This window comes from Labrus mixtus, chromosome 12, assembly GCF_963584025.1.
Source record: "Labrus mixtus chromosome 12, fLabMix1.1, whole genome shotgun sequence".
NCBI classification, from domain to species: domain Eukaryota; kingdom Metazoa; phylum Chordata; class Actinopteri; order Labriformes; family Labridae; genus Labrus; species Labrus mixtus.
In genome coordinates, this window is record NC_083623.1 from 17,164,073 (window position 1) to 17,184,206 (window position 20,134).

Genomic DNA, 20,134 nt, shown 5'->3' on the forward strand with positions numbered 1-20,134 from the left:
TCTGACACCAGGGGGCGCAGTTTGTCCAAATAACAGAACGATTAATATTACATTTATTTTTAGAAATGAGTTGGGTAGAAATTAATTTTAAAATATGACGTACATTATATTATTTTTTTAGTGATGTGCATACTATGTATATCAACGTGTTGTATTCATCTTATTATTCACGCTTTATTATCAAATTAATTTGTGAATAAAATGGCATTGTAACCATTGCTTTACAGATCCTTTGCATATATTGTAAAGGATTGGGCTATGTTAAATAAAGGCAAAAAAAACAAAAACATTACAACTCAATATAAAATAACAAACTTAAGACATCAAAATAACTTGAGCCAAGAATAAATATACAGAAAGTAAACAACAATAATTCATCTTTTGTGGGAGTGTCTATGTAAAACACAACCTGTCCGATCACAAACTTACCCTAAAAACGTCCCTCCCCACACATGTGTCCCGTCAGTCAGAACAGGATAGGTAACCTGGCGGTAGGCAGGCAAAGAAGACACTGACTTACCAAACTGCCTCTCAGCTCTCTCCGGTATTATCATTAAGATCGGCAAACAGGAAAGTCTGCGTTTTGAGGTTTAATGTGCGGCTCGACATGCCACCTAACATGGATTATTTCTACCACGAGTCCCGAGTCCCTTCCTCTTGCGGGCTGACCCGGGAGGACGAGCTGGAGCCCGGGGTGATCAGCTGTATGCTGGTCGGAGACGGAGCTGTGGGGAAGACCAGCATGATAGTCAGCTACACCTCCAATGGATACCCGGCAGAGTACCAACAGACTGGTTTTGATGTCTTCTCTGGTGAGTTCATTTTCTAACTATCAATCTACTCTATTATTACTATCTATCTTGGGTCATATGCCATTTGAGCTTTTATGTAGTGATTGATTCTTTGTATGTGCATGTTGAGGAAAGGAGTTCTGCCTGAACCTTTTACTGACTATATATTAGGCTACATAGTATTTATTGACAATGTGAATATAAGGAGTAGCACGTTTATAGGTAGGCTATAAATTGAAGTAAATCATTAAGTTAGCACGAGAGCTGGTGTTTCTTATTTGGTTCAGTATGGAGGTAATTCATTTGAAATGATGGACTTCAAAAGCTTCCAAGTGTCACTGTTTCCAAGTTAATATGTTGATTGGAGGGTTTAACTTGCATAGTAGGTATTTGTATCTGCTTCATTTCAATGCTTGAAATGTTTTATCTCTTTGAGATTTGTGCAAAATAAAGTCAACTAAATTGAAACTTTTTGTGTTTTTTGTCTACAGGTCAGGTCCAAGTAGAAGGATCTCCGGTCAAAGTTCAGCTTCTGGACACTGCTGGACAGGTAAGATCGTAGTTTTGTGTTATTGTGTAATCTAGAAATTATTTAGGTTTGTGCCACCATGTCATTTTTATTATTTATTTAATCTGCAGTTATAGACACATTTCTTTTCTGATAGTTTTCTGACAGTGGGGAATTTTGTGTCAGTTGATATTTCCATCTTTTTTAACAAATGGCATCTGTGCAATTTAATCCCCACTGATACCACAATACAGGCCTACTGATTATTTGAATCAAATGAAAGTACAGACGTCTTGCTTCATCCCATCTGTGACTCAGTAACAAGTTTTTCACCACGTAGTGTATGAATGATCTTTTCCTGACACCTCTGTGAATCAGCCTCTTTCACTCTACCATGACGAAATAGTTTGTTCAAACCATCCGCTCTTTGTTTCTGTTACTTTCAGGAGGAGTTTGATGAATTCAGAGCTCTGTCCTATGCCCACACAGACGTCTTCCTCCTGTGCTTCAGCATGGTGAACCCCACCTCATTTCACAACATCACCAAGAAGTGGGTTTCAGAGATCCGGGCCCATAACCCTTCCTCGCCCATCGTCCTGGTTGGGACTCAGTCAGACCTCTTGCTTGACGTGAACGTCCTCATAAACCTGGACCAATCTAATGTCAAGCCAGTTCTGAGCGCCAGGGCCCGGAGCATGGCAGAGAAGATCAGGGCCACAGACTACATTGAGTGTTCGTCACTCACACAAAAGAACTTGAAGGAGGCGTTTGACGCGGCTATCTTCGCTGCCATTAAGACCAAGACTCGCAAGAGCAAGAAGAGGAGGTTTTCGGACAGGCGCACCAAAGCTTTCTCCAGGTGTAGCTGGAAGAAGTTCTTTTGCTTCGTCTAAATACGTGAACAGACTTTTAACCCTGTGGGTTGTGGACAGAAATCTTTATACTATATATTTATACTTTTGCCTGATGTCACAGCTCCACAGTTGTTTTTTTCCTCTGGGAAGCCAAACTGTGCAGAGAAATCTAACATGAGCACAGAGTGAGAGCATTGAGAGCTAACCTCTTTGAAGACAACAGAGAGGATTAAGGGTCATTCCAGGTTTCAGGGTCTGGTTTCACTCGGGATATCTGTGTTGTTTACATTATATACAAATGGTTGATTGTTCCAGGGTTATATAAGAAAACACATCTTAAATGATATAATCAAAGTATGTAAATGCTTTCCTTTCTATGCAGCCACTTGTGAGAAAAGCGCTTTGAATGAAGGCAAAAGGAGGCATAAACATCCCCAACATACAGACAGACAGAGAGAGAGAGAAAGAGTGAGAAGCTCAGGCCGTCATGTAAATGTTGTCAATTTGCATGAAGCATAGGCTTTGCAGCCTTCAGTGCAAGTGAGAGAGAAACAGAAAGTGTCCATGCTCTGTATGAGCAGATGAGTTAGCCACTTCTCGTGTATTCGTGCTGTCTGGCTGCTTCATCCTATTTATATGCAGCCAGCTGCAAGTTCATGTTGCAGTGTGAGATGCCACATTCTTACCCGCATGTGAAAGCTTCCCTGGCTGCTATTTTCTAGTCTACAAGTTAATTATCTGGCAAACGTATCATCACTTATAAAAATGTTTGGCTAGAGTATTATGAGCTGATCTGTGGAAAGGAAAGAAAGCAGGATGATTCATTTGATACAAATCAGAAATGATCGTATTTTCTTTGTCTTAATTCCCAGATTGACACAGGAACTTGTTTGGAAATCCTCTTGTCTGAGCTGAAAGGTTGAATGGGAGCTGTAATCATTGTCTTTTTGTCTCTTCCTCCCATCAATCTGCATTTGTGAAAGCTAGCACTGCAGGAGTCTTGACTTCCACCCTGCAGTCCGTCCCACCTGGCTTTTTATATTCGCTCCCTCTTTGTTTGTATTCTCAATACACTCCTTATCCCCTCAAAGGCCCTGTGTGCACAGAGTGAGAGGATGATTCACTGCCTCTTTTGAATGTAAGTGTAAACTAATACACTTTTATAAAAAGCCCTGCAGGTCTGTGATGTATGTGTAAAAGTGATTCATATTTTGCATGGCAGCTTGATGATGTCTGGAATATATTGAAGCGGTCACAGAGCTTTTCTTTATTATGCTTCTTGTAGAAGTCAAGTGAATGTAAATGGTATTCTGTTTGTTTAAACAGTTAATTTTTCATGTTTTATGTATATGAAATATGAAAGAAAACATGGATTTTAAATGCATTATTGTACTCCACAAACTGTTTTGGTTATAGCTGATATCCCTGTCATCATCTCCTTCTCTAACACGTGTCTTTTTTACATGTCGGAGTGATGTGTCGCAAATAAATGAAGTGCAAATTATAGCCCCTGTGTTATGTGTGTGTTTTTAGAACAACTTCCATGAAATGTTATGGCACAAACAACCATCTATCAAATCTTACAGTAGCAGGCAACTTTGCATCCAGGGAACAGATTTTTAAAGGCGTTTTCAAAAGCACTAAAAAAAATCTGTGAGCATTGTTCTCTGCAGGGAGTCGGAATAATCCTACTCACCCCTCAGAAGGTACCTTTCCTGAACCATTACTCCGTCCAAGGATATGAAAAGAAACCCTTTGGCCTCCAGCCGAGCCTCAGGTTGACCAATTCTAAAACAATCCACATGGCTGCTGATCGGGTCTGGCTGTGCCATGCTGTGACTGACTGCTGTGTCTGAAGCCCCTCTGAAGGGCTAAAGAGATGGATGAGTGAGTCACATTCACTGATTGTGAATAATCAGTACTGGTGTACTGGCTGATCACTGAAATAGATAGTGTATCATTGACGTGTCACTATGAAAAACAGCATAAATAAATGCTTTAATGTGCTTGTTTTTAGCCACAGTTTGGTTAAAATAAATTAAAACACTTTGACGGAGGTGTCTTTGTGCGGTAAACTGGTAACTGGCAGAGATGTAATGGGTTCAAGAAGCCAGTGTTGACCTGAACGCTGTTCAAAGCAGTTTGAATGAGTCACAGATGAACGGAACAAAAAACATGCGTTCATCCTAATTCATCAAAAATCTGTTTGCCTTCAGTCAGAGCTCCATCCGTCATAGCCGCCATGGATTCTGTTTGAACCACTCTTTATCAACGGGTTAAAGCAGGACATCCATCGTCTCGGCCTGATGACCTCACATGGAGAGGTCACAGAGCGGAGCTGGTGTTTGGTCATCTGACACTGCTGACATAGCTGGACTCATGATGAACTTTGGTTTGACCCTGAGGGAAGCCGCTGGTGCTAGATTTGGAAACTTCTCCAGTGACTTTGTCGGATGGAAACCAATTAGTGTAGCTATGATTCAAGAGTGTGAAGCTATTGTGAGATATTTTTGAAATGGTTCGATTGTGCTGATAGCTCACTGGAGCTTTTGGCATCTTTCAAATCATGCTTTTGGTTTTAGAGCCCGTACCTTTTTATGTTCTGGTAAAGTTTTACTTGATTTCAGATATGACAGACTGTGGTTTTCTTAAATTAAACTTTAAAGCCCATCGTCCTAACAACAACTCAAAGGGGGTTACAGCTAGCTGCAAATACATGAATATAGTAATGTAGCTGCTAAAGAGTCAGGTAATTCCCTGAGGTTTCGGCTAATATGAAAAACAGAGCTAAAAGAACAGTGATTACTGGACTTCAATTCATAGAGCTAGATGCTGCCCTGTATCTTCTCAACCAAAAAGAAAACCCTTTTTAACTAACACATTTGCTATACAAATTAATATTGTAGCTTAATTTTCATTATTTCGTGTACAGCTCCCTGTGTTAACTTCTGCTGGCAAAATAATCAGCTGATGAAGGTAACATTAATATTTTAAATGTCAATTCTCAAAGTGTGTGGTCACCCTATCAAGTTGGTTTCTCTGTACTTATCCTGAACCGATGACCTCAACTGTGACATGTTTGTCATTTCTGTGCATTTTGGTGACTATTCTAGTTTGTGGGGACTTACATGCGACTACGGATGAAAAATGATTTTAGTCTACGAGCCTATTTTCTACTTTTAATCCACTGCAATGTTTCTGATTTAGTGTTTGATTTATAATTTACATTTTGGGCCCTTAAGTCTACCCTGAACTAAAAATGATGTATTGATAAGTGATTTAGAATGACCTCTTAGGCTTCCGATAGTTGTTTTGATGTGTGTGCTCTCAACCAGGAAGCTGGTGTTTATTTGTTTATTTGTTTGTTAATTTGTTGATTCAGAGCCCACATCATAATGATCATTGATTACAGGCTTGTAGCCACTTCCTATTACTGATGTCCTGCCCATTTAATGAACTGTTTGCCTGATAGTACCGAAATGTTGCCAATAAATGTTTCTTTTCACGTTAGAGACAGTGTGCAAGAGTTTACCTGTGAGTTTTTGATGAACACATTTCTCTCTTACTCACCTGTCTTGTGAAATGGATGTGCAAAGGTTTTTTTCTATACTCAATCATTCCTAACTTTAAGCTATTTATCTAATGCATTAATTACAACCCAGCAGTCATACACATTTCCCCAGAAGGGAGACACTTGACACTGTTGTCAGTGCACAGTGTTTTACGGAGGTGCAGGGAGCGATTATTACCAACATCCTTTTCTATTTGACCTCCTGACAGCAGCAATGTTACCTTGTTCGTAAATCTCAGCAGGAAGTTGGTCATTACTGAGGAAAAGTATGCGGACAATTATAAAAGTGAAATTGCAACCAACCTCAATGATCTTGTAAGTACAGACAGGACTCAGTTCTTATGAGGCTAAGATGAAATCCAAAAAAACTAATTTAGTCAAAAGTTTGAATTTGTTGGGATTGCTTTTCATCAAGTGTGTCAGTCTTATCCAGAAAGAGAAGGGATGTTCCACTTTGTGCTGAAGCAGGTGAGTGTCAGGAGCTCTATGGTTATACATTTCTTGAAAGGGGACAGTTCTTGGTCAAGGCAGGTCATGACACTCGTTTCAGAAATGTCATCTGTTATTTATGACTCTTTTCCAACCCAATGTGCGTGTTTTCCATTGAGAAGACCTTTAAAAAATGACTATGGCCTAAATTGAAAGATGTTCAATATGTTTCAAAAGTGACATTTTCCAGATGTTGATCGAATTTCTGCCTAAACCAAATCTCACCAGAAAATTTGATTCTGTCATTGTATTCATCAAACTGATCAACAAGAGATTTTCAAGTTGCACCTCATTTATATTGGGACAAAAATGAACAAAATAACTTAGCAGTGTATCAAAGCCACAAATGATAAAAATAAACACGTAGAAATAAAGTGTTGCAAGCCTGATTTTTAGCTTGATTCGATATGACATATGCAAAACTTAATTGCATTAAGTGGCATATCACCATAAGCTATATTGATTTCCCTCCTAATTTGATTTCCTGTCAGGTATCAATCATCAATGTCATCATCCAGTGGCTCTTCCTTTCTTTGTAGTCAGAACTGCAACGATAAGGTTCCTGCACATACACAGTCTTTGTTTGTGATGTCTCTGAAACTTGTTTATGAAGTCACACAGCCCATAAAGCACAATTTGTGATGAAAGTCTTCATGTGTGTTTTTTGCACAGGTTGTGCAGTCACACACATTGAGCAATCATAAAGGCCATGTTGGACAGGTTTTTGGTTCCCAGGAGTTCAGTGAACTTCTTCTTCTACTCCTCCTCTTTCTTTTCTCATGGTTAGTCATCCTTTTTTCTCTCTTATCCTCGCACAGGGCTGGTCCTCCTCCCAGGATCCCCTGCTCTTTAGCGAATGTGTCAGGACTGAGTAGTCAACCAGGTCCTCCTCTGGCTCAGGGCCAGTTTCACTCTCGCTGGGTTTCACTATAATCGAAGATTTGGCAATGAGGCCTGGGAATCAGCAGGTGCACAGACAGGTCTGTCTGGCTGCAGATAAAACCAATTGACTCACTATTGTTGTTCCTTCGCTATTGAATTTGGCAGTTTGGACACTTTTGTTTTGGAGGAGACTTTGCAGCTTCACTTTTACACAGAGACAAACTATCTGTTGCAATTTGTTGTTATTGTCTTTTCAATTAATAACGATCTGCATGTGTGTATGAGAATCTTTGACAGATGTGTGTAACAATTAGATTTGAATTAGCACGGAAGAAAAAACTAAAAAACATAACAAATTGAAAGACCTTCTCCATTTAATGATAAGCAATGTAGTATTTACAACATACAGCTGTAAAACATGTTTAACTATAAAAGGTTAAAATTGCACATGGTTGCTATTTCAATATTTCTCATGTAATTCCCTCAAAGAATACATTTGCATGACAAAAGCCAACCTGCCAATCTCATCAAGTGCACAGGTCTGTTGATTAAGAAAAAAAACCTGTCAAAACATAAACTGTCAGTTTCGGTGTCATGTAAAGCCAGTGGGAATCGCTCCAGTTCCTGGCTGTGACTATGCCTGCAGGCAACAACGATTATTTCTGTCCCACAGTTAGCAGATTCAGTTTGCCACTGTCAATCTGTCGCTCGTCATTCATGCAGTCGAATCATTCACAGGGAGGTTAATATGCAAACAGCCTCAGACGCTTGCAAAGTCAACAGCAGTTTGTAATCAGAAACCTTTGCACATCTTGCAGGGCACTTTAAATACACCTGGGTCATTATCAGATACACTTCTTCTTTTCTGCATGTTGTCTGTTTTATTTTTTTGCTTTATCTCAATCTGCAGTCATCATGCACATAATGACTTCTGAGTGACAATGATCAAAGCCGTGCACAGCCAAAGTACATGCAGCTTTCAAGATGAGATGACTGAAGATCGCTCTTAGCACTGAGGGAACGACGAGATTATTAACACTTCAAACAGTCAGCGCTCGTTGTCACTCTGACGACCCACAGACATGCAGGACATTAGTGGCTCTCTTCAGCTCACTGAAATGATGTGTGAAGACTGCTCTGATGTGTCTGCAGCTTTCATGTGCTTTCACTGAATTCACATTCATGACTTTTATTTGTTGTGTTAAGTTTATCATCCCAAATGTACTGGAAGTGGATGCACAAAAGAGAAAATACACTCAAAACGCACACACACACACACACACACACACACACACACACACACACACACACACACACACCTCAAACACTGGAAAAAGAAGACTTCTGCATTTTATCTGAGAAACAGTTAGCACATTTTAATTGTTGTTGCTCTTCACTTATTGTCTGTAAACTTTTCTCTTTCTCATGATATGTTTATTAGGATGTGTGCTGCTGCTCTCTTGCAGGTCACCCAGTGAAAGAGATCAGAGATCTCAATGGGTTAATTCCCTGGTTATATAAAGGTTAAATCACATTTAAAATAAAATGAAATAAAAGACACTGCAACACAGTAGAGTATCAGTATGAACAGTAATACAGGCATAGATGTAAATAAAATTATTCAGCCAAATGTATGTGACACAGGTATAATATCTAATAACTGAATTGCAAAACACACAACTCGTGCATGTGTGTTACAGAATGACAAATTATCAACAGATATTTGTAAAACTGAATGTCATTGCTATGAAATAAAGCTGTCTTAAAAATGTTGTTTCAGTTTAAACATTTTAACAAAAAAATATATATTGAAGGAGTTCCTTTTTGTTTCAAAGTCCAATCACTTTTTGATTGTTACTCACCACACAAATAATTTTTAGTGACAACTTCTCTTCAAACTTTATATCTGTTTTCTTGTTGCACTCCCTGTCATTTAGTTGTTGTTGTTAGTTTATTTATATCTTTAAGCACAAATTCTTTGTTCAGTAATAAATAACTGTATGATCCCAACTGGGCAGGCAGTGAAGGCAAGTTAGTATATAACAAGCCATGAACATGACAGATATTGAACATGATATTGATAAAAAGAAGACAACACCTATACACAATCATGTGTTGCCCCAATGTGCAGTGTTTATCAAATACTCAGTAGAGGTGAATAAAAAACACATTAACAGGCAGTACATAAAACAGTCTCATAACAGTATGCAAAGATAATAATGCTGAACTGTTTTTTTTGGTGTTCTTGATAATAGACTTTCTTTCTTTCATTCAAAATGGTGTTCCTTTTTCACTATTTTTAATGTGTGAATACAATTTCTCCACCTTTTGTTCACCCATTTGTACACACAGTTCACGTTGATGTTAATTGGGAAATCATCTATCTATTGTTGTGTAAGTACACGCTTTCTTCGGTGATGAAAAGAGGTAATCTGACTAAACTCTGAGTGCTGGTTTACTCACCAGAGGTGTCACAATCTTATCTACACACACCCTGCAGAACACATCTGCAAACCACAATTCTCTGTAAGATCCCCAGTGAACGTCTGTTTTTATCCCCACAGAATACAGAGCCGTAGTGATATCTGTTCGATCGTAACACCTTCCTGCTGATTTGAATTCAAAGACGCTCCATGTTGTGAGGAGTCAAGAGGGTCTTGGGGAGTGAAACAGCTAGACAACATTATCATGTGTGAGATACAAGATAGTAGATTTGGAGATTTTTTTTTCCCCCAAACTCTGTTTTCTTTTGTGACCTTAGTCCAAGTAGAAGTTCAGAGTGGTTGAGGTGCACATGCTACAATTTGTGCAAGAGTTTGTGTTTTTGACTGTTTTGTTTATTTAGTGTTAATTTGTGCGGTGCTCAGGAAGTGGACTGGCACCTCTCCAGCTGCCAGGCCAGTTTCCGGACTTGGTCCGTGCTGGGACTTGAGCCGGCGACCCTCCGATTCCCAACCCAAGTCCCTACAGAATGAGCTACTGCCGCCCCCGCTAGGCTAGAGCGTTACAATTTAAGAATGTCAGTTTGTTTTTTTATTCACACTTTTGTAAAGTGACAGTTATCCATGTCCATGAGAGAAAACAGAGTGTGATTTGCATATGAGAAGTGTGTGATGTGATTGGTTGTGAGTCTGTATATTGGGTGTGTTCATGTCTGGGAATCAAAGGGGAGAGGTGTTCTCACAGTGACATTGGCTGGGGGTTAAAGAGAGAGGAGAGAGGAGGGAGGCAGGGGGTTGTTGTGACATCCACACAGCACACATGGTGGCAGTGGAGCAAGTGAGGGCATGATGCAAGTCAACAAAACCCATATTGTCCCACGTACACACTCCTACATGCACCAACACATACAGCTAGTATACACATACATAATGAAATAATACATAAAAGAAACACTGCTGTAAAGTAAGTACACATACAAACGTATACATACACCGCCCCAAAAACACGAAACAATGATCCGTCTGACTTTTTGCCAAGACATGATGTAAGGGATAATGACAAAAGATATTGTTGGTTTCAGTGTAGTTTCTGACACAGTGATAAGGTGTGTCTGGACTTGTTCAGCAGAGAGTGACTGGTTGCTGTCCGGTTACTCAGAGCGCAGTAAATCGCCTTACTCAGCCTGTTTGTGTCGCCATCAAACAAGTGTGTCTGTGTGTGAGAGTGACAGCTTTATCATTTGATTGCAGTAAATATTAATGCATGAAAGCTGAGTGATGTCACCCATCTTTTCTGCAGGGGGCTTTGGAGTCCCATCGATGGCGGTCTCACCCAAACTTTCAGTCAACCTAATGACAAGCTTAGAGCTGGAGCTGAGGCGGGTTTTTAAGCCTCTTGACATACTGGCATCGCACCCGTCTGTCAATCAAGTCAGCTACGTGCCTTATTGTGAATAACGCTTATCCTCAAAGCCGATGAGTTATCAACCGTTTTCAATTAAGCACTACTGAATATTATATATATATTATATTATATATATGAATATTTCAAGAAAGTTTCGACCGGGCTGCCCCTGAAATCTTCCTGAGTGGTTTGTTCAAAAACAAATTTCACAGAAGGTGACTATCCCTGTCAGACAGGAGAGACAGGAAGACATGATGTAAAAAGAACGACTCGGAAGGGGTGGACAAAGCAGATCTGCTATAATTACAACCTTGGCTTTTATATATCAACGAACATATCAATAGTATTTGTAGTTGGACACATTCACATATGAACAAAAGATTAGAGAAGAACACTGCAAACAGAATGAAGCAGTTTTCTTCTGTATATGGAGATCACTGATATAGAGAGGATCCAACCAACTTTTTAAAGAGTTGGGGCTTCTCTAGCCATAAATACACAATTTAGTTAATTACCTTTTTCTGTGTTTGAGTTCTAAAATAACTAAAATATGAGAATGTATGAAAAGCACTCAGCACCTTCTATTGTAAAATACTTTTCTGACATGAGGTTTGAAGTAATTTCAGGTACATGTTTTGGGACAGTGCAGATTTCGTGTTTATGATGAAACAGAAACTAGCCCTGGGGGCTTCCCAAGAGTCTTAACAATGACGCAGCCTGCAGGACAAACCACTTCAGTTATTTTCCAGTGAATGTGACCCTCACCATTGACTCTAAGTACATCTCAGATAACAATTTAATCCGATTATAGCCATTTTAAGTCATTTCATGTTAAACCCCTGTATTGCTTAAATCATTGTTTTTCTTCTTCTTATGCAAGATTGGTAATTTCTTCAGTTTTACTTAGGAGAGATATGTCCTTAAAGGCACAAAAGCAGATTTTCATTTTGTTGCATTTTAAAATAGAGGATCTTTTGGTTTTTTTTGTTACCTTAATGTAGGAACAAATGAGGAATTCATATTTTTAAAAGAACTCAGGTCACAATCCCATAATACAATCTCTCTGATCTAAATCCTGATTGTATTTTAATCCATGCTCACTCATCCTTTCCATTGTCTGTTTCAAGTGATGTCACGTTGCGTGTGGAGCGTGTGGCATTGCTATGTGGTTACAATGGGGGCATTTCCGACCAAGTGACATTGCATGCTCAAAATTCACGTCTGCAAGAGATCATTATTGAGCATCTGTCCTGTACTTATCAGTTGACACACATATAACTATGGAAGTCTTTTATCTGACATGAAGAAGAGAGCACTGTCATTACCATAGACTGTAAATATTACATATGTTGTTGTTTAGGGATGGTTCTTAGTATTTTGATGAATCACAATTCATCATACAAAAAAGGTAACCATCGTCTTTCAACGAAATAACTGTGTTCCAGGTTTCTTGTAATGTAAAGACCAAAAGTCTGAGAGACAAAAAGTTACCATATACTGAGAAATTGCCATGAAAATCTGGAGGGACAGCAACACAACAAATTTCATCATCCCGTCAAAGAAGAATGTCCGACATTTTACACATAAATACAGCAGAAATCAAGTACATCCTATATAAATGTCTCTGAGTCATTACTGAGTGCAATAAGTGAGAAGCGTGAGTCACGCCAGCTGTACTGTTGTTGGGCCGCGTTTACACCATGTTTACATGGACGGGACAGCCTTGCATATAAAGCTGTTTTACTCAAGGATTAGAGAAAAGAATATATCGTAGTCTACTCACTGCATATTTGGATGTCAACTAAGTGTGTTTGGATCTCGGTCCTGCCGTGTCAATTTATGTGCAATATGAAGCTATGAGTTAACCAAAGTGTGCTAACATTAGCCTGCTAACACAACAATGCAGGCACAATTTTGTCCGCCACTTGCGCTTATATTATGGTGCTAGATAGTAATTATGTTAGCTAGACAACAGCTAAAGTAAGCATTCAAGTCCTTGCTAACATTTCTTTTAGCTTCTAATTTACTCCCTTCAACATAAGTGTATTCTATTACACTAGCAAAGAGTGATTTTAGCATTCTGGGATTTCCTAGCTAACATTAGTCAGGTAAGAAGTAGCTGAATGCTAACGTAAACTGTTGTCTGTTAGTAGCTAATAGGCTAACAAATATGTTGTTTTAGTGTTAAATATTAGCCAATACATAATGTACCTTTTGGAAATTCACTGTTTACAGTGTTTTCAATTCTCCGCATATGAAAAACAAGCTTTAACCCAGCAGTACCACCTAATGCATTTCAGCCTTAGCATAAATTCAGAAAAGCATGAATAAAAAGTTTAAGATAATTGCCACACAACAGTGTAGGACACGACATCATCAAAAATGTATTTTTGTTTAAGATCTGCCTCAGAATGATATTTGATGTGAAAAAACGTACACTAGATTGCTATAAGTTAGTGTTATGTTATGTGTTACCTTCACAGACTCAATCACCAGTCACAGACAATGAGGCACCACTGAAAGGGTAGCAGTATATGACTTATAAAGGAGGGGGATAAAGCCTGTAATGAGCAGACCCAGTATAATGAATAATCAAATCACTTATATTCAGACTAATAAAAGCACAATTATTATAAGGCCAGAGGATTTTAATATAGAAGTTTAACCTGCCTACACAAAACTACATGCCCATTCACACACTTGTTTCAATGGACTTTCCTCTGAAGACAAACAGAGAAAACGGATGTGTGTTTGCAGCCATAGCTCACTGCTGTCAGCGGCCCGGACAGACCTGTAGAGCAGGCTCCTCGCTCTCTTATCTGCTGTCAGCTGGTCTGACGAGAAGTCTGTCTCATATCTAGCAGGTGACGCTGCAAAGGTGTGGCCCTGGATGAGTCTCTTTCATTTGTTTCATTGTACTTTTTGAAACACCATTTGCATTTAAACTGACTGGCAGATGATAAAAAAGACGGTAGTAGCAACTTTGAATGCAACGACAATTTAGTTCAACATTCACGCCTGGGAGAAGGCACAGGGAGGACGGCACCGGACTTCCCTGTCCAGGGAGGAAACTAGTCTCTTAGCAAATAAGCACACATCTTCCCCCAAGGAGAAAACAATAAATCACATCTAAAGCAAGACACAGTTAGTGCCTTTAGTCACAGCACTAAGAGGTTACATAGATGTCCAAAGTTTGTAACATATATAACATACACTTAACTACTACCATACTTCAGTGAATATTCCTCAGATACAAAGACATTTATTCAAAGTTTATAGGGACAAAGTGAAGAATTTTGACATTTCCCCCAGCTCCGATGTAAGGACACATTGTAGCAGTTGACCATTTGAATAGGAGACAGCGGGATGTTTTTTTTAGAGTGGAAGATCACACAGACAATATGAAAATACAGTGAAGCAGAGAACCTGCACGTATGTTGCTGAAAAGACCAACGACTAATCAGAAAAGAATAATGGATTCCAAACTTATTTTTTTCCATGATGAGCTGAGTTAGCAAGGCAGCTTTTCATCAGTGTATTGTGTTAGAAAAAGAGAGTTTGATAAGTGCTCCTTTGTGCCAAGACCGGTTCTGCAATGCCATGCAGCCGACCAGGCTTATCCTCCAGTCTGCTGCTCACTTTTATCTGCACTTGTGTTGACATTAATGTGAGTACAATCCAGTTAGCACTGTGCGGTGTGGAACATGAGGATTTTATGTAAATTTGCACATCTTAAAATACCAGTGTGTAGAGATATATGTCAGTTAGGCTAGTGGATTATATGATAGTTGTATATTTAATAACCAATTGTTTTGTTTTTAAATTCAATTTTAAATTGTCTTAAATTAACCGCAGACAGTTTCTTTTAAGTTTTGTTATCTGACTTGACTTACAAGATGCATCCTAAACAAAGATCCACATTTACAGTTTCAGCGTTATGGCAGAGAATGAAGTTCTACAGTTAGAATCTCAAAGGTAAGATCCAATGACAAACAGTCCAGGTGAACTGATATGCAGTCTCTATTTGTCACCATGCCATTCATTCAAAAATAATTCGTTTTTTTTTTCTCCACTCTCTTCAGAAAATAACCTACTCTACTGTACGAGTCCACAGAGACAACAGCTTGCAAGTGTGTATGAAACAGCATATGCAACAGGAAGCGACTCTTCCATGTGACACGACACTGTGTGCGTGTGTTCAGCAGAGGCAGAGTGAAGTGACCGGTAAAACTCCTTCTGACGTAGGCAGACAGCTTTTTTCCTTCGTTTTTTTTCAAAGATTCAAATCCAAACAGACATCATGTTACACCTGCCTGTGTGGGCTGGTAGGAAGAGGGGATAAACTGTCACATTACCAACAATACCATGACCTTTTTCTGCCTTTTACATGTGTTTGCCAGGAACAAAAGAATAATCACACAGACAAAATGCAACAATAATTACTGCATTTTATGAAACTCTTTTTATTTCCATAAACCATCCTGGTGCAAATCCTATTATATTCATTTCGTTGGACTTTTTTGTGAAACTTGGAGTAAATTTGTAAACTGTTTATATTGGACTTAGTTTAACATTTTTGGATAATTATTCACTTCCTGGTGTGAAATTGATCAGACAATGGATACGCTAATGGATTTGTGTAGGCTAACTACATAAAAAGCACAGTCAAAGCTTTCACACACGCACTCCTGCACACTTGTAGAACATTTCAGGACAACCCGCCGCTGAAAATCTTCCTGAGTTGCTTATTCACATGTGTACTTTCGTGCATTTATGGTATCAACGAACGCATGGAGTTTTTTGTTTTGAGTTGTTGAAAGGCAACCGAAGACAAAAACTGTCAATTGACTGTATTCCTTTGATTTCTTTAGACTTAATGAAAAAGTTATAGCATGTCAACCTGATTGTAAGAGGTGTTAGAATGTGGATTTTGTTACCTTTTTACAAAGCCAGGTAAGCTGCTTCTCCAGCCATGATGCTAGCCAGGCTAGCTTGATGCTGACAGCTGCTTTGTATTTACATTGTAAGCACTAAACGGGCTTCTCGTCGAATGCTCTGCAAGAAAGTGGTCAAGCTTACTTCCCCAAGTGAATAAGTGCCCATTTGTGTGTGGGTGTGATTGTGTACTGCAGGAGGTAAAGGGGCAACTCCCCAACTCAGCAGGGCTCCAACCCCTCCACTCCCATCAAACCATGACGTTCTTACACCTAAAACACATGAAGGGATTTCACACACGGTTTACACCACCAATGTGCAAATAACAGAAAACTGTAATAATGCTATTTACATTTTTCATTAAAAAAAAGTGAAACACGACAGGCTACTGGTGTTCAGTGTTACTAATTTTGAAAGATTAAACAAGTCACAAATGAACTAGGGATGAAGCACAAAAGTTAATGTGCAATTACAGGCTGATTATACACATGGGTAATTAACCGTCTACACCTGTGGCTAAAGAAGTCTTCACTGTGTTTTAGGCCTGCCAAACCTCCACACTACCACCTATGATTTACACTCAGGGGGGCTGCTGCTTTATGAGGCCTATTCAGAAGCCCTGAGGTGTCACTCCCAGCTTTTTCCACCTCTGCTGGGTTCCCGACTGTTTCACACCTCCAGGAGGGACTATTATCCTGTCAGAGGGCCACTCTTCACGCTTCGCCCCGTGAAAGTCACACCCCTCTGCTTATTTTGTTGGCCTGTAGAGCATGGAGTTCACACACAGGTCTGACGCGGAGCTGCAGCTGGCCATCAACATTTAAAATGGATGGAAATGATAAGGCCTGGAGGGCAGGCAAAGGCCAAAGGAAGTACTCTAAACTTTAAACTGTGGGATATGAGACCCCTTAAACGTTCAACTAAAGCGTAATTCATTGGTTACAGCCATGAGGTATCTCAAGGAGGAACATCTCCCACTCCTTTCATTCACACTAATATATATTGTATGTTTTCAATAACAAATAATGTTACAAAATGCTTTAAATTAAGCATTGGAAAAATGTTCATTGGTCAATTTTTTTTGCTAAATTCCATATAATTATTAAAAATATACTTCTAAGAACTTAACTGAGACAATCTTTTTTTCTATTGCACCTCTTAAAGTGAGATGGTAAATTAAAATTAGAATAATTATTATCAAGGTTTAATCAAAAATAGCATCTGGTCATCACTTAGACTGTCAATGACTTCATCATACATTCTACAAAAGCTCTGCACACACTTTTATTACTGTCACATTATCGGTGTGAGGCAACCCTGGGTAACTTTTGTGAAAACAGGTTTGGTGTATCAACAGACAAAAGCAGGATTAAAAACAACTGAGGTAAATGTGACCAAGAGGCTCTCAGCGATGAGGGTTTACGTAGTTATGAAGAAAGAAGGTGGAGTTTTATTTATAAATCTGCTGTAGAGCTCATCTTACACTTTAGTGATATCTCCAGTAACTTTAATAAGGCTTTCCTGTACGTACAGGGGACATTCAAGGAAAACTTTGATGTGAATAAGAAAGTAAATATCAGCTGTACATCTGCAGTGATTTTGTCTGAACTGATTCATTCATCTATTTTCCAATAAGCTTCAGTAGGAGTAATGCTGCCCCCTATTGGGTATACCCAGTAAAGCTCTTCAAAAGGATTCAGCCAGAACATGCACAACCACTTGAGATAACAAATAAATAAGGAGCAATGTTGATTTTGTAATGTTTTATTAGAGTTGTTTGTTTTTATGAAAAATACAGTTAGGAAATCAAATATCTGTATCAAATCCAGCAGAAAGTGAAATAATAAGTACATTTTAATCTAAACCAATAAATAAATAAATAAATAAGTAAGTTATCAAAGGACATTTCTATCTTTTAGTTCAATGTCAGACAAAGGTTTGGCTCTTTAAGGTTTTTAATTTAAAGTACTCTAATTTTTTTTCTCAGTAGCTGCATAACAAAGTAGAACTTAAAAACATGAATGAATAATATTGGTCAGCAGACCGGATGTTCATAAAAGTGAAAAAAGGAGAAATTATGAAAACAAAACACTAAAAATTAATCAAAATTTACCAATATAAAGAAAATCTATCTAAAGTCTGTGGTTAACCATTAAAAAGAACAGTGCTTACGTAAAGAAATATTAAAAGCATGCTGCCTAACCAGAAACATCACTAATGGATAAGCAGCACTTTGTGCCATCAGCACTTTGAAAGAATCTCCTGACAGCTTTTGTAAACCTTCACCAAGCAGTTCAGCCTGGGCTTTGAACTCTGAAAAATGAAGACAGGGCGTTCATTAGAAACATGTTAGTGTGTGTACAAAAAAGCCAGAGGTGAACGATGAAGAGGAAAAGCAACTTAAAAAAAAGGAACTTTCTTTTGAAAAGCAGTTGCTCAAGATGAAATGTGCACACCTTGCATTTGACCTCACCTGAAACAAAGGCACAACACTTGACACTGCATCAGCTTCTGACGGGTCCTTCAACAGCACACACAGGTAATAGATGATTTGATGCTGAAATTCAGGATAAGACATTAATTCACTCATCTTCCTAAAGCAACACTGAAGTTCCATACAAACTATGAAATATATAATTGAATTTCTTTAATCACCATGTAAATAGCCTCGTTGATGACAATGTCCTTGATCTTGCCCATTTCAATGAATGTTGTGGTCTCTCGGCCTGAGGCGTAGCTGGAGGACACCTGAATGCCTAAAGAGCCGATGACAAGCAAGGACTCATGGTCCACCTTCACAAAGTGGATGTGAAGCATCATGCCAACCAGGGTGACAAATATAGCACAGGACAGCACGGCAGTGTTCTGCAAGGAAGAGGAAGACAGTCACAAGCAGATCTGACCATGTAGTACATGCTAATATGAATCATTACATCCAACCTCAAAGTAAAAAATGTACATGTCTGATGATATACATTATTAATATTTAAACATACACATCACAGGGAGAGTCAAATATGCTGTTCATTGGAAGTATCCTAGGCTGGTTTAACCTCTATTGGAATAAGATTTAACTTGTGTAAGTACAGTAGAAATAAAAACACTTCAAACTACTGAAGTGAAAGTATTAAAGGACTGGCATCGAAATCTACCAGAAGGAACAGTAAAAGATCTCTGTGCAGAGTAGTTAATGTCAGAGTCATATCTTATTACTTATTTATAATCACAGAAAGATTCACTCACACATCACATGTTGCACTTGGTATAACCATGGCACATGTAAAGTAGTATTTTGTGTAAATAGTCAATCTGCATAGTAACTTATCTGTAGCCTAATAGTTGTAAAATGTTTGTACCTTAGTAAAAAAACAACAACATTTACCTCCAGAGTAAAATGAGATCACATTAAATTAGAAAGTAGAGATCTTTGTCAGATGTAGATTGCATGGAGCTACTATTGCTACTGGAGCTGGGCAAAAGGTCTACTGAGACAATACAAGTTAAATTATAGATTTGTAGGTTGTGTATAACCTAATTTTACCAAATTCTGTAGTATGAGAAAATATGCTTTAAAACTATAAGTAATATATCTGTTGCGGTTTGCTTTTCTTCAATATTCATCACATGGGAATCTGCATGTCATTAGTCATACCTCCGTGAAGAAGAAGACGGCGTAGGCTGACAGCCAAACAGAGCAGGTGTACACCATCACCTTACCGATCGACACTTTAGGAGAGCTGATAGTGAACTCTCTGCAGAGACCAGAGTGACTCTGACAGTCCAGGGAGATGGCTTTCCCATTGATGTCAGTAAAGGCTTCATCTTCCATCACGAACTCAAGAAAAACAGGACGAGTCGAGGAACAGTGAACATTGAGTAAACTCGCACACACAAACAATTAGCTTAGCTAGCTAACGCTGAACTCGTAGGTTAGCACTCAGCTAGTTTTGGTGATCTGCAACAGGCAAGGTCAGCCGCATAGAAAGACACAAGTTGTTGCATTGATAGGCGCGAAAATAGAAATTTCTCATGCATACAAACTACGATTTGTGTGTTCAATCAGTCCAACATAAATCTGGAAAAGGTGCCTAGCAGCGAAAATAGTGAAATATCGCTTGAACAAGTGGACACAAGTGAACTGATGCCAGAATCTGCGCTAACGCTGGGAGCACTCGTTACATTCACCGCGCTGTCCACGTCGCAGGGATTCATGCGGAGTTTAGACGAGATAATAAATAAATGTTAAAGGCGTGGAATT

The 20,134-nt window shown here is 38.8% G+C and overlaps 2 protein-coding genes across 2 annotated transcripts; one reads left to right on the forward strand and one right to left on the reverse strand.

The window, feature by feature from the left end:
* The first annotated feature begins 445 nt into the window (after window positions 1-445).
* rhov (ras homolog family member V) lies at window positions 446-3,659 on the forward strand. Its single transcript, XM_061052380.1, has 3 exons — window positions 446-812; window positions 1,283-1,341; window positions 1,746-3,659. Exons 1-3 carry the CDS (start codon window positions 608-610, stop codon window positions 2,190-2,192), a joined length of 711 nt encoding a protein of 236 aa, XP_060908363.1. The 5' UTR covers window positions 446-607; the 3' UTR covers window positions 2,193-3,659.
* A 13,965-nt stretch (window positions 3,660-17,624) lies between these two features.
* pigh (phosphatidylinositol glycan anchor biosynthesis, class H) lies at window positions 17,625-20,009 on the reverse strand. The gene is made up of 4 exons (XM_061052381.1): window positions 19,529-20,009; window positions 18,532-18,741; window positions 18,350-18,433; window positions 17,625-18,189 (listed from the first exon to the last, which is right to left on the reverse strand). The coding sequence occupies exons 1-4, from the start codon at window positions 19,703-19,705 to the stop codon at window positions 18,118-18,120; spliced, it is 543 nt and encodes a 180-aa protein (XP_060908364.1). The 5' UTR covers window positions 19,706-20,009; the 3' UTR covers window positions 17,625-18,117.
* Window positions 20,010-20,134: the final 125 nt, after the last annotated feature.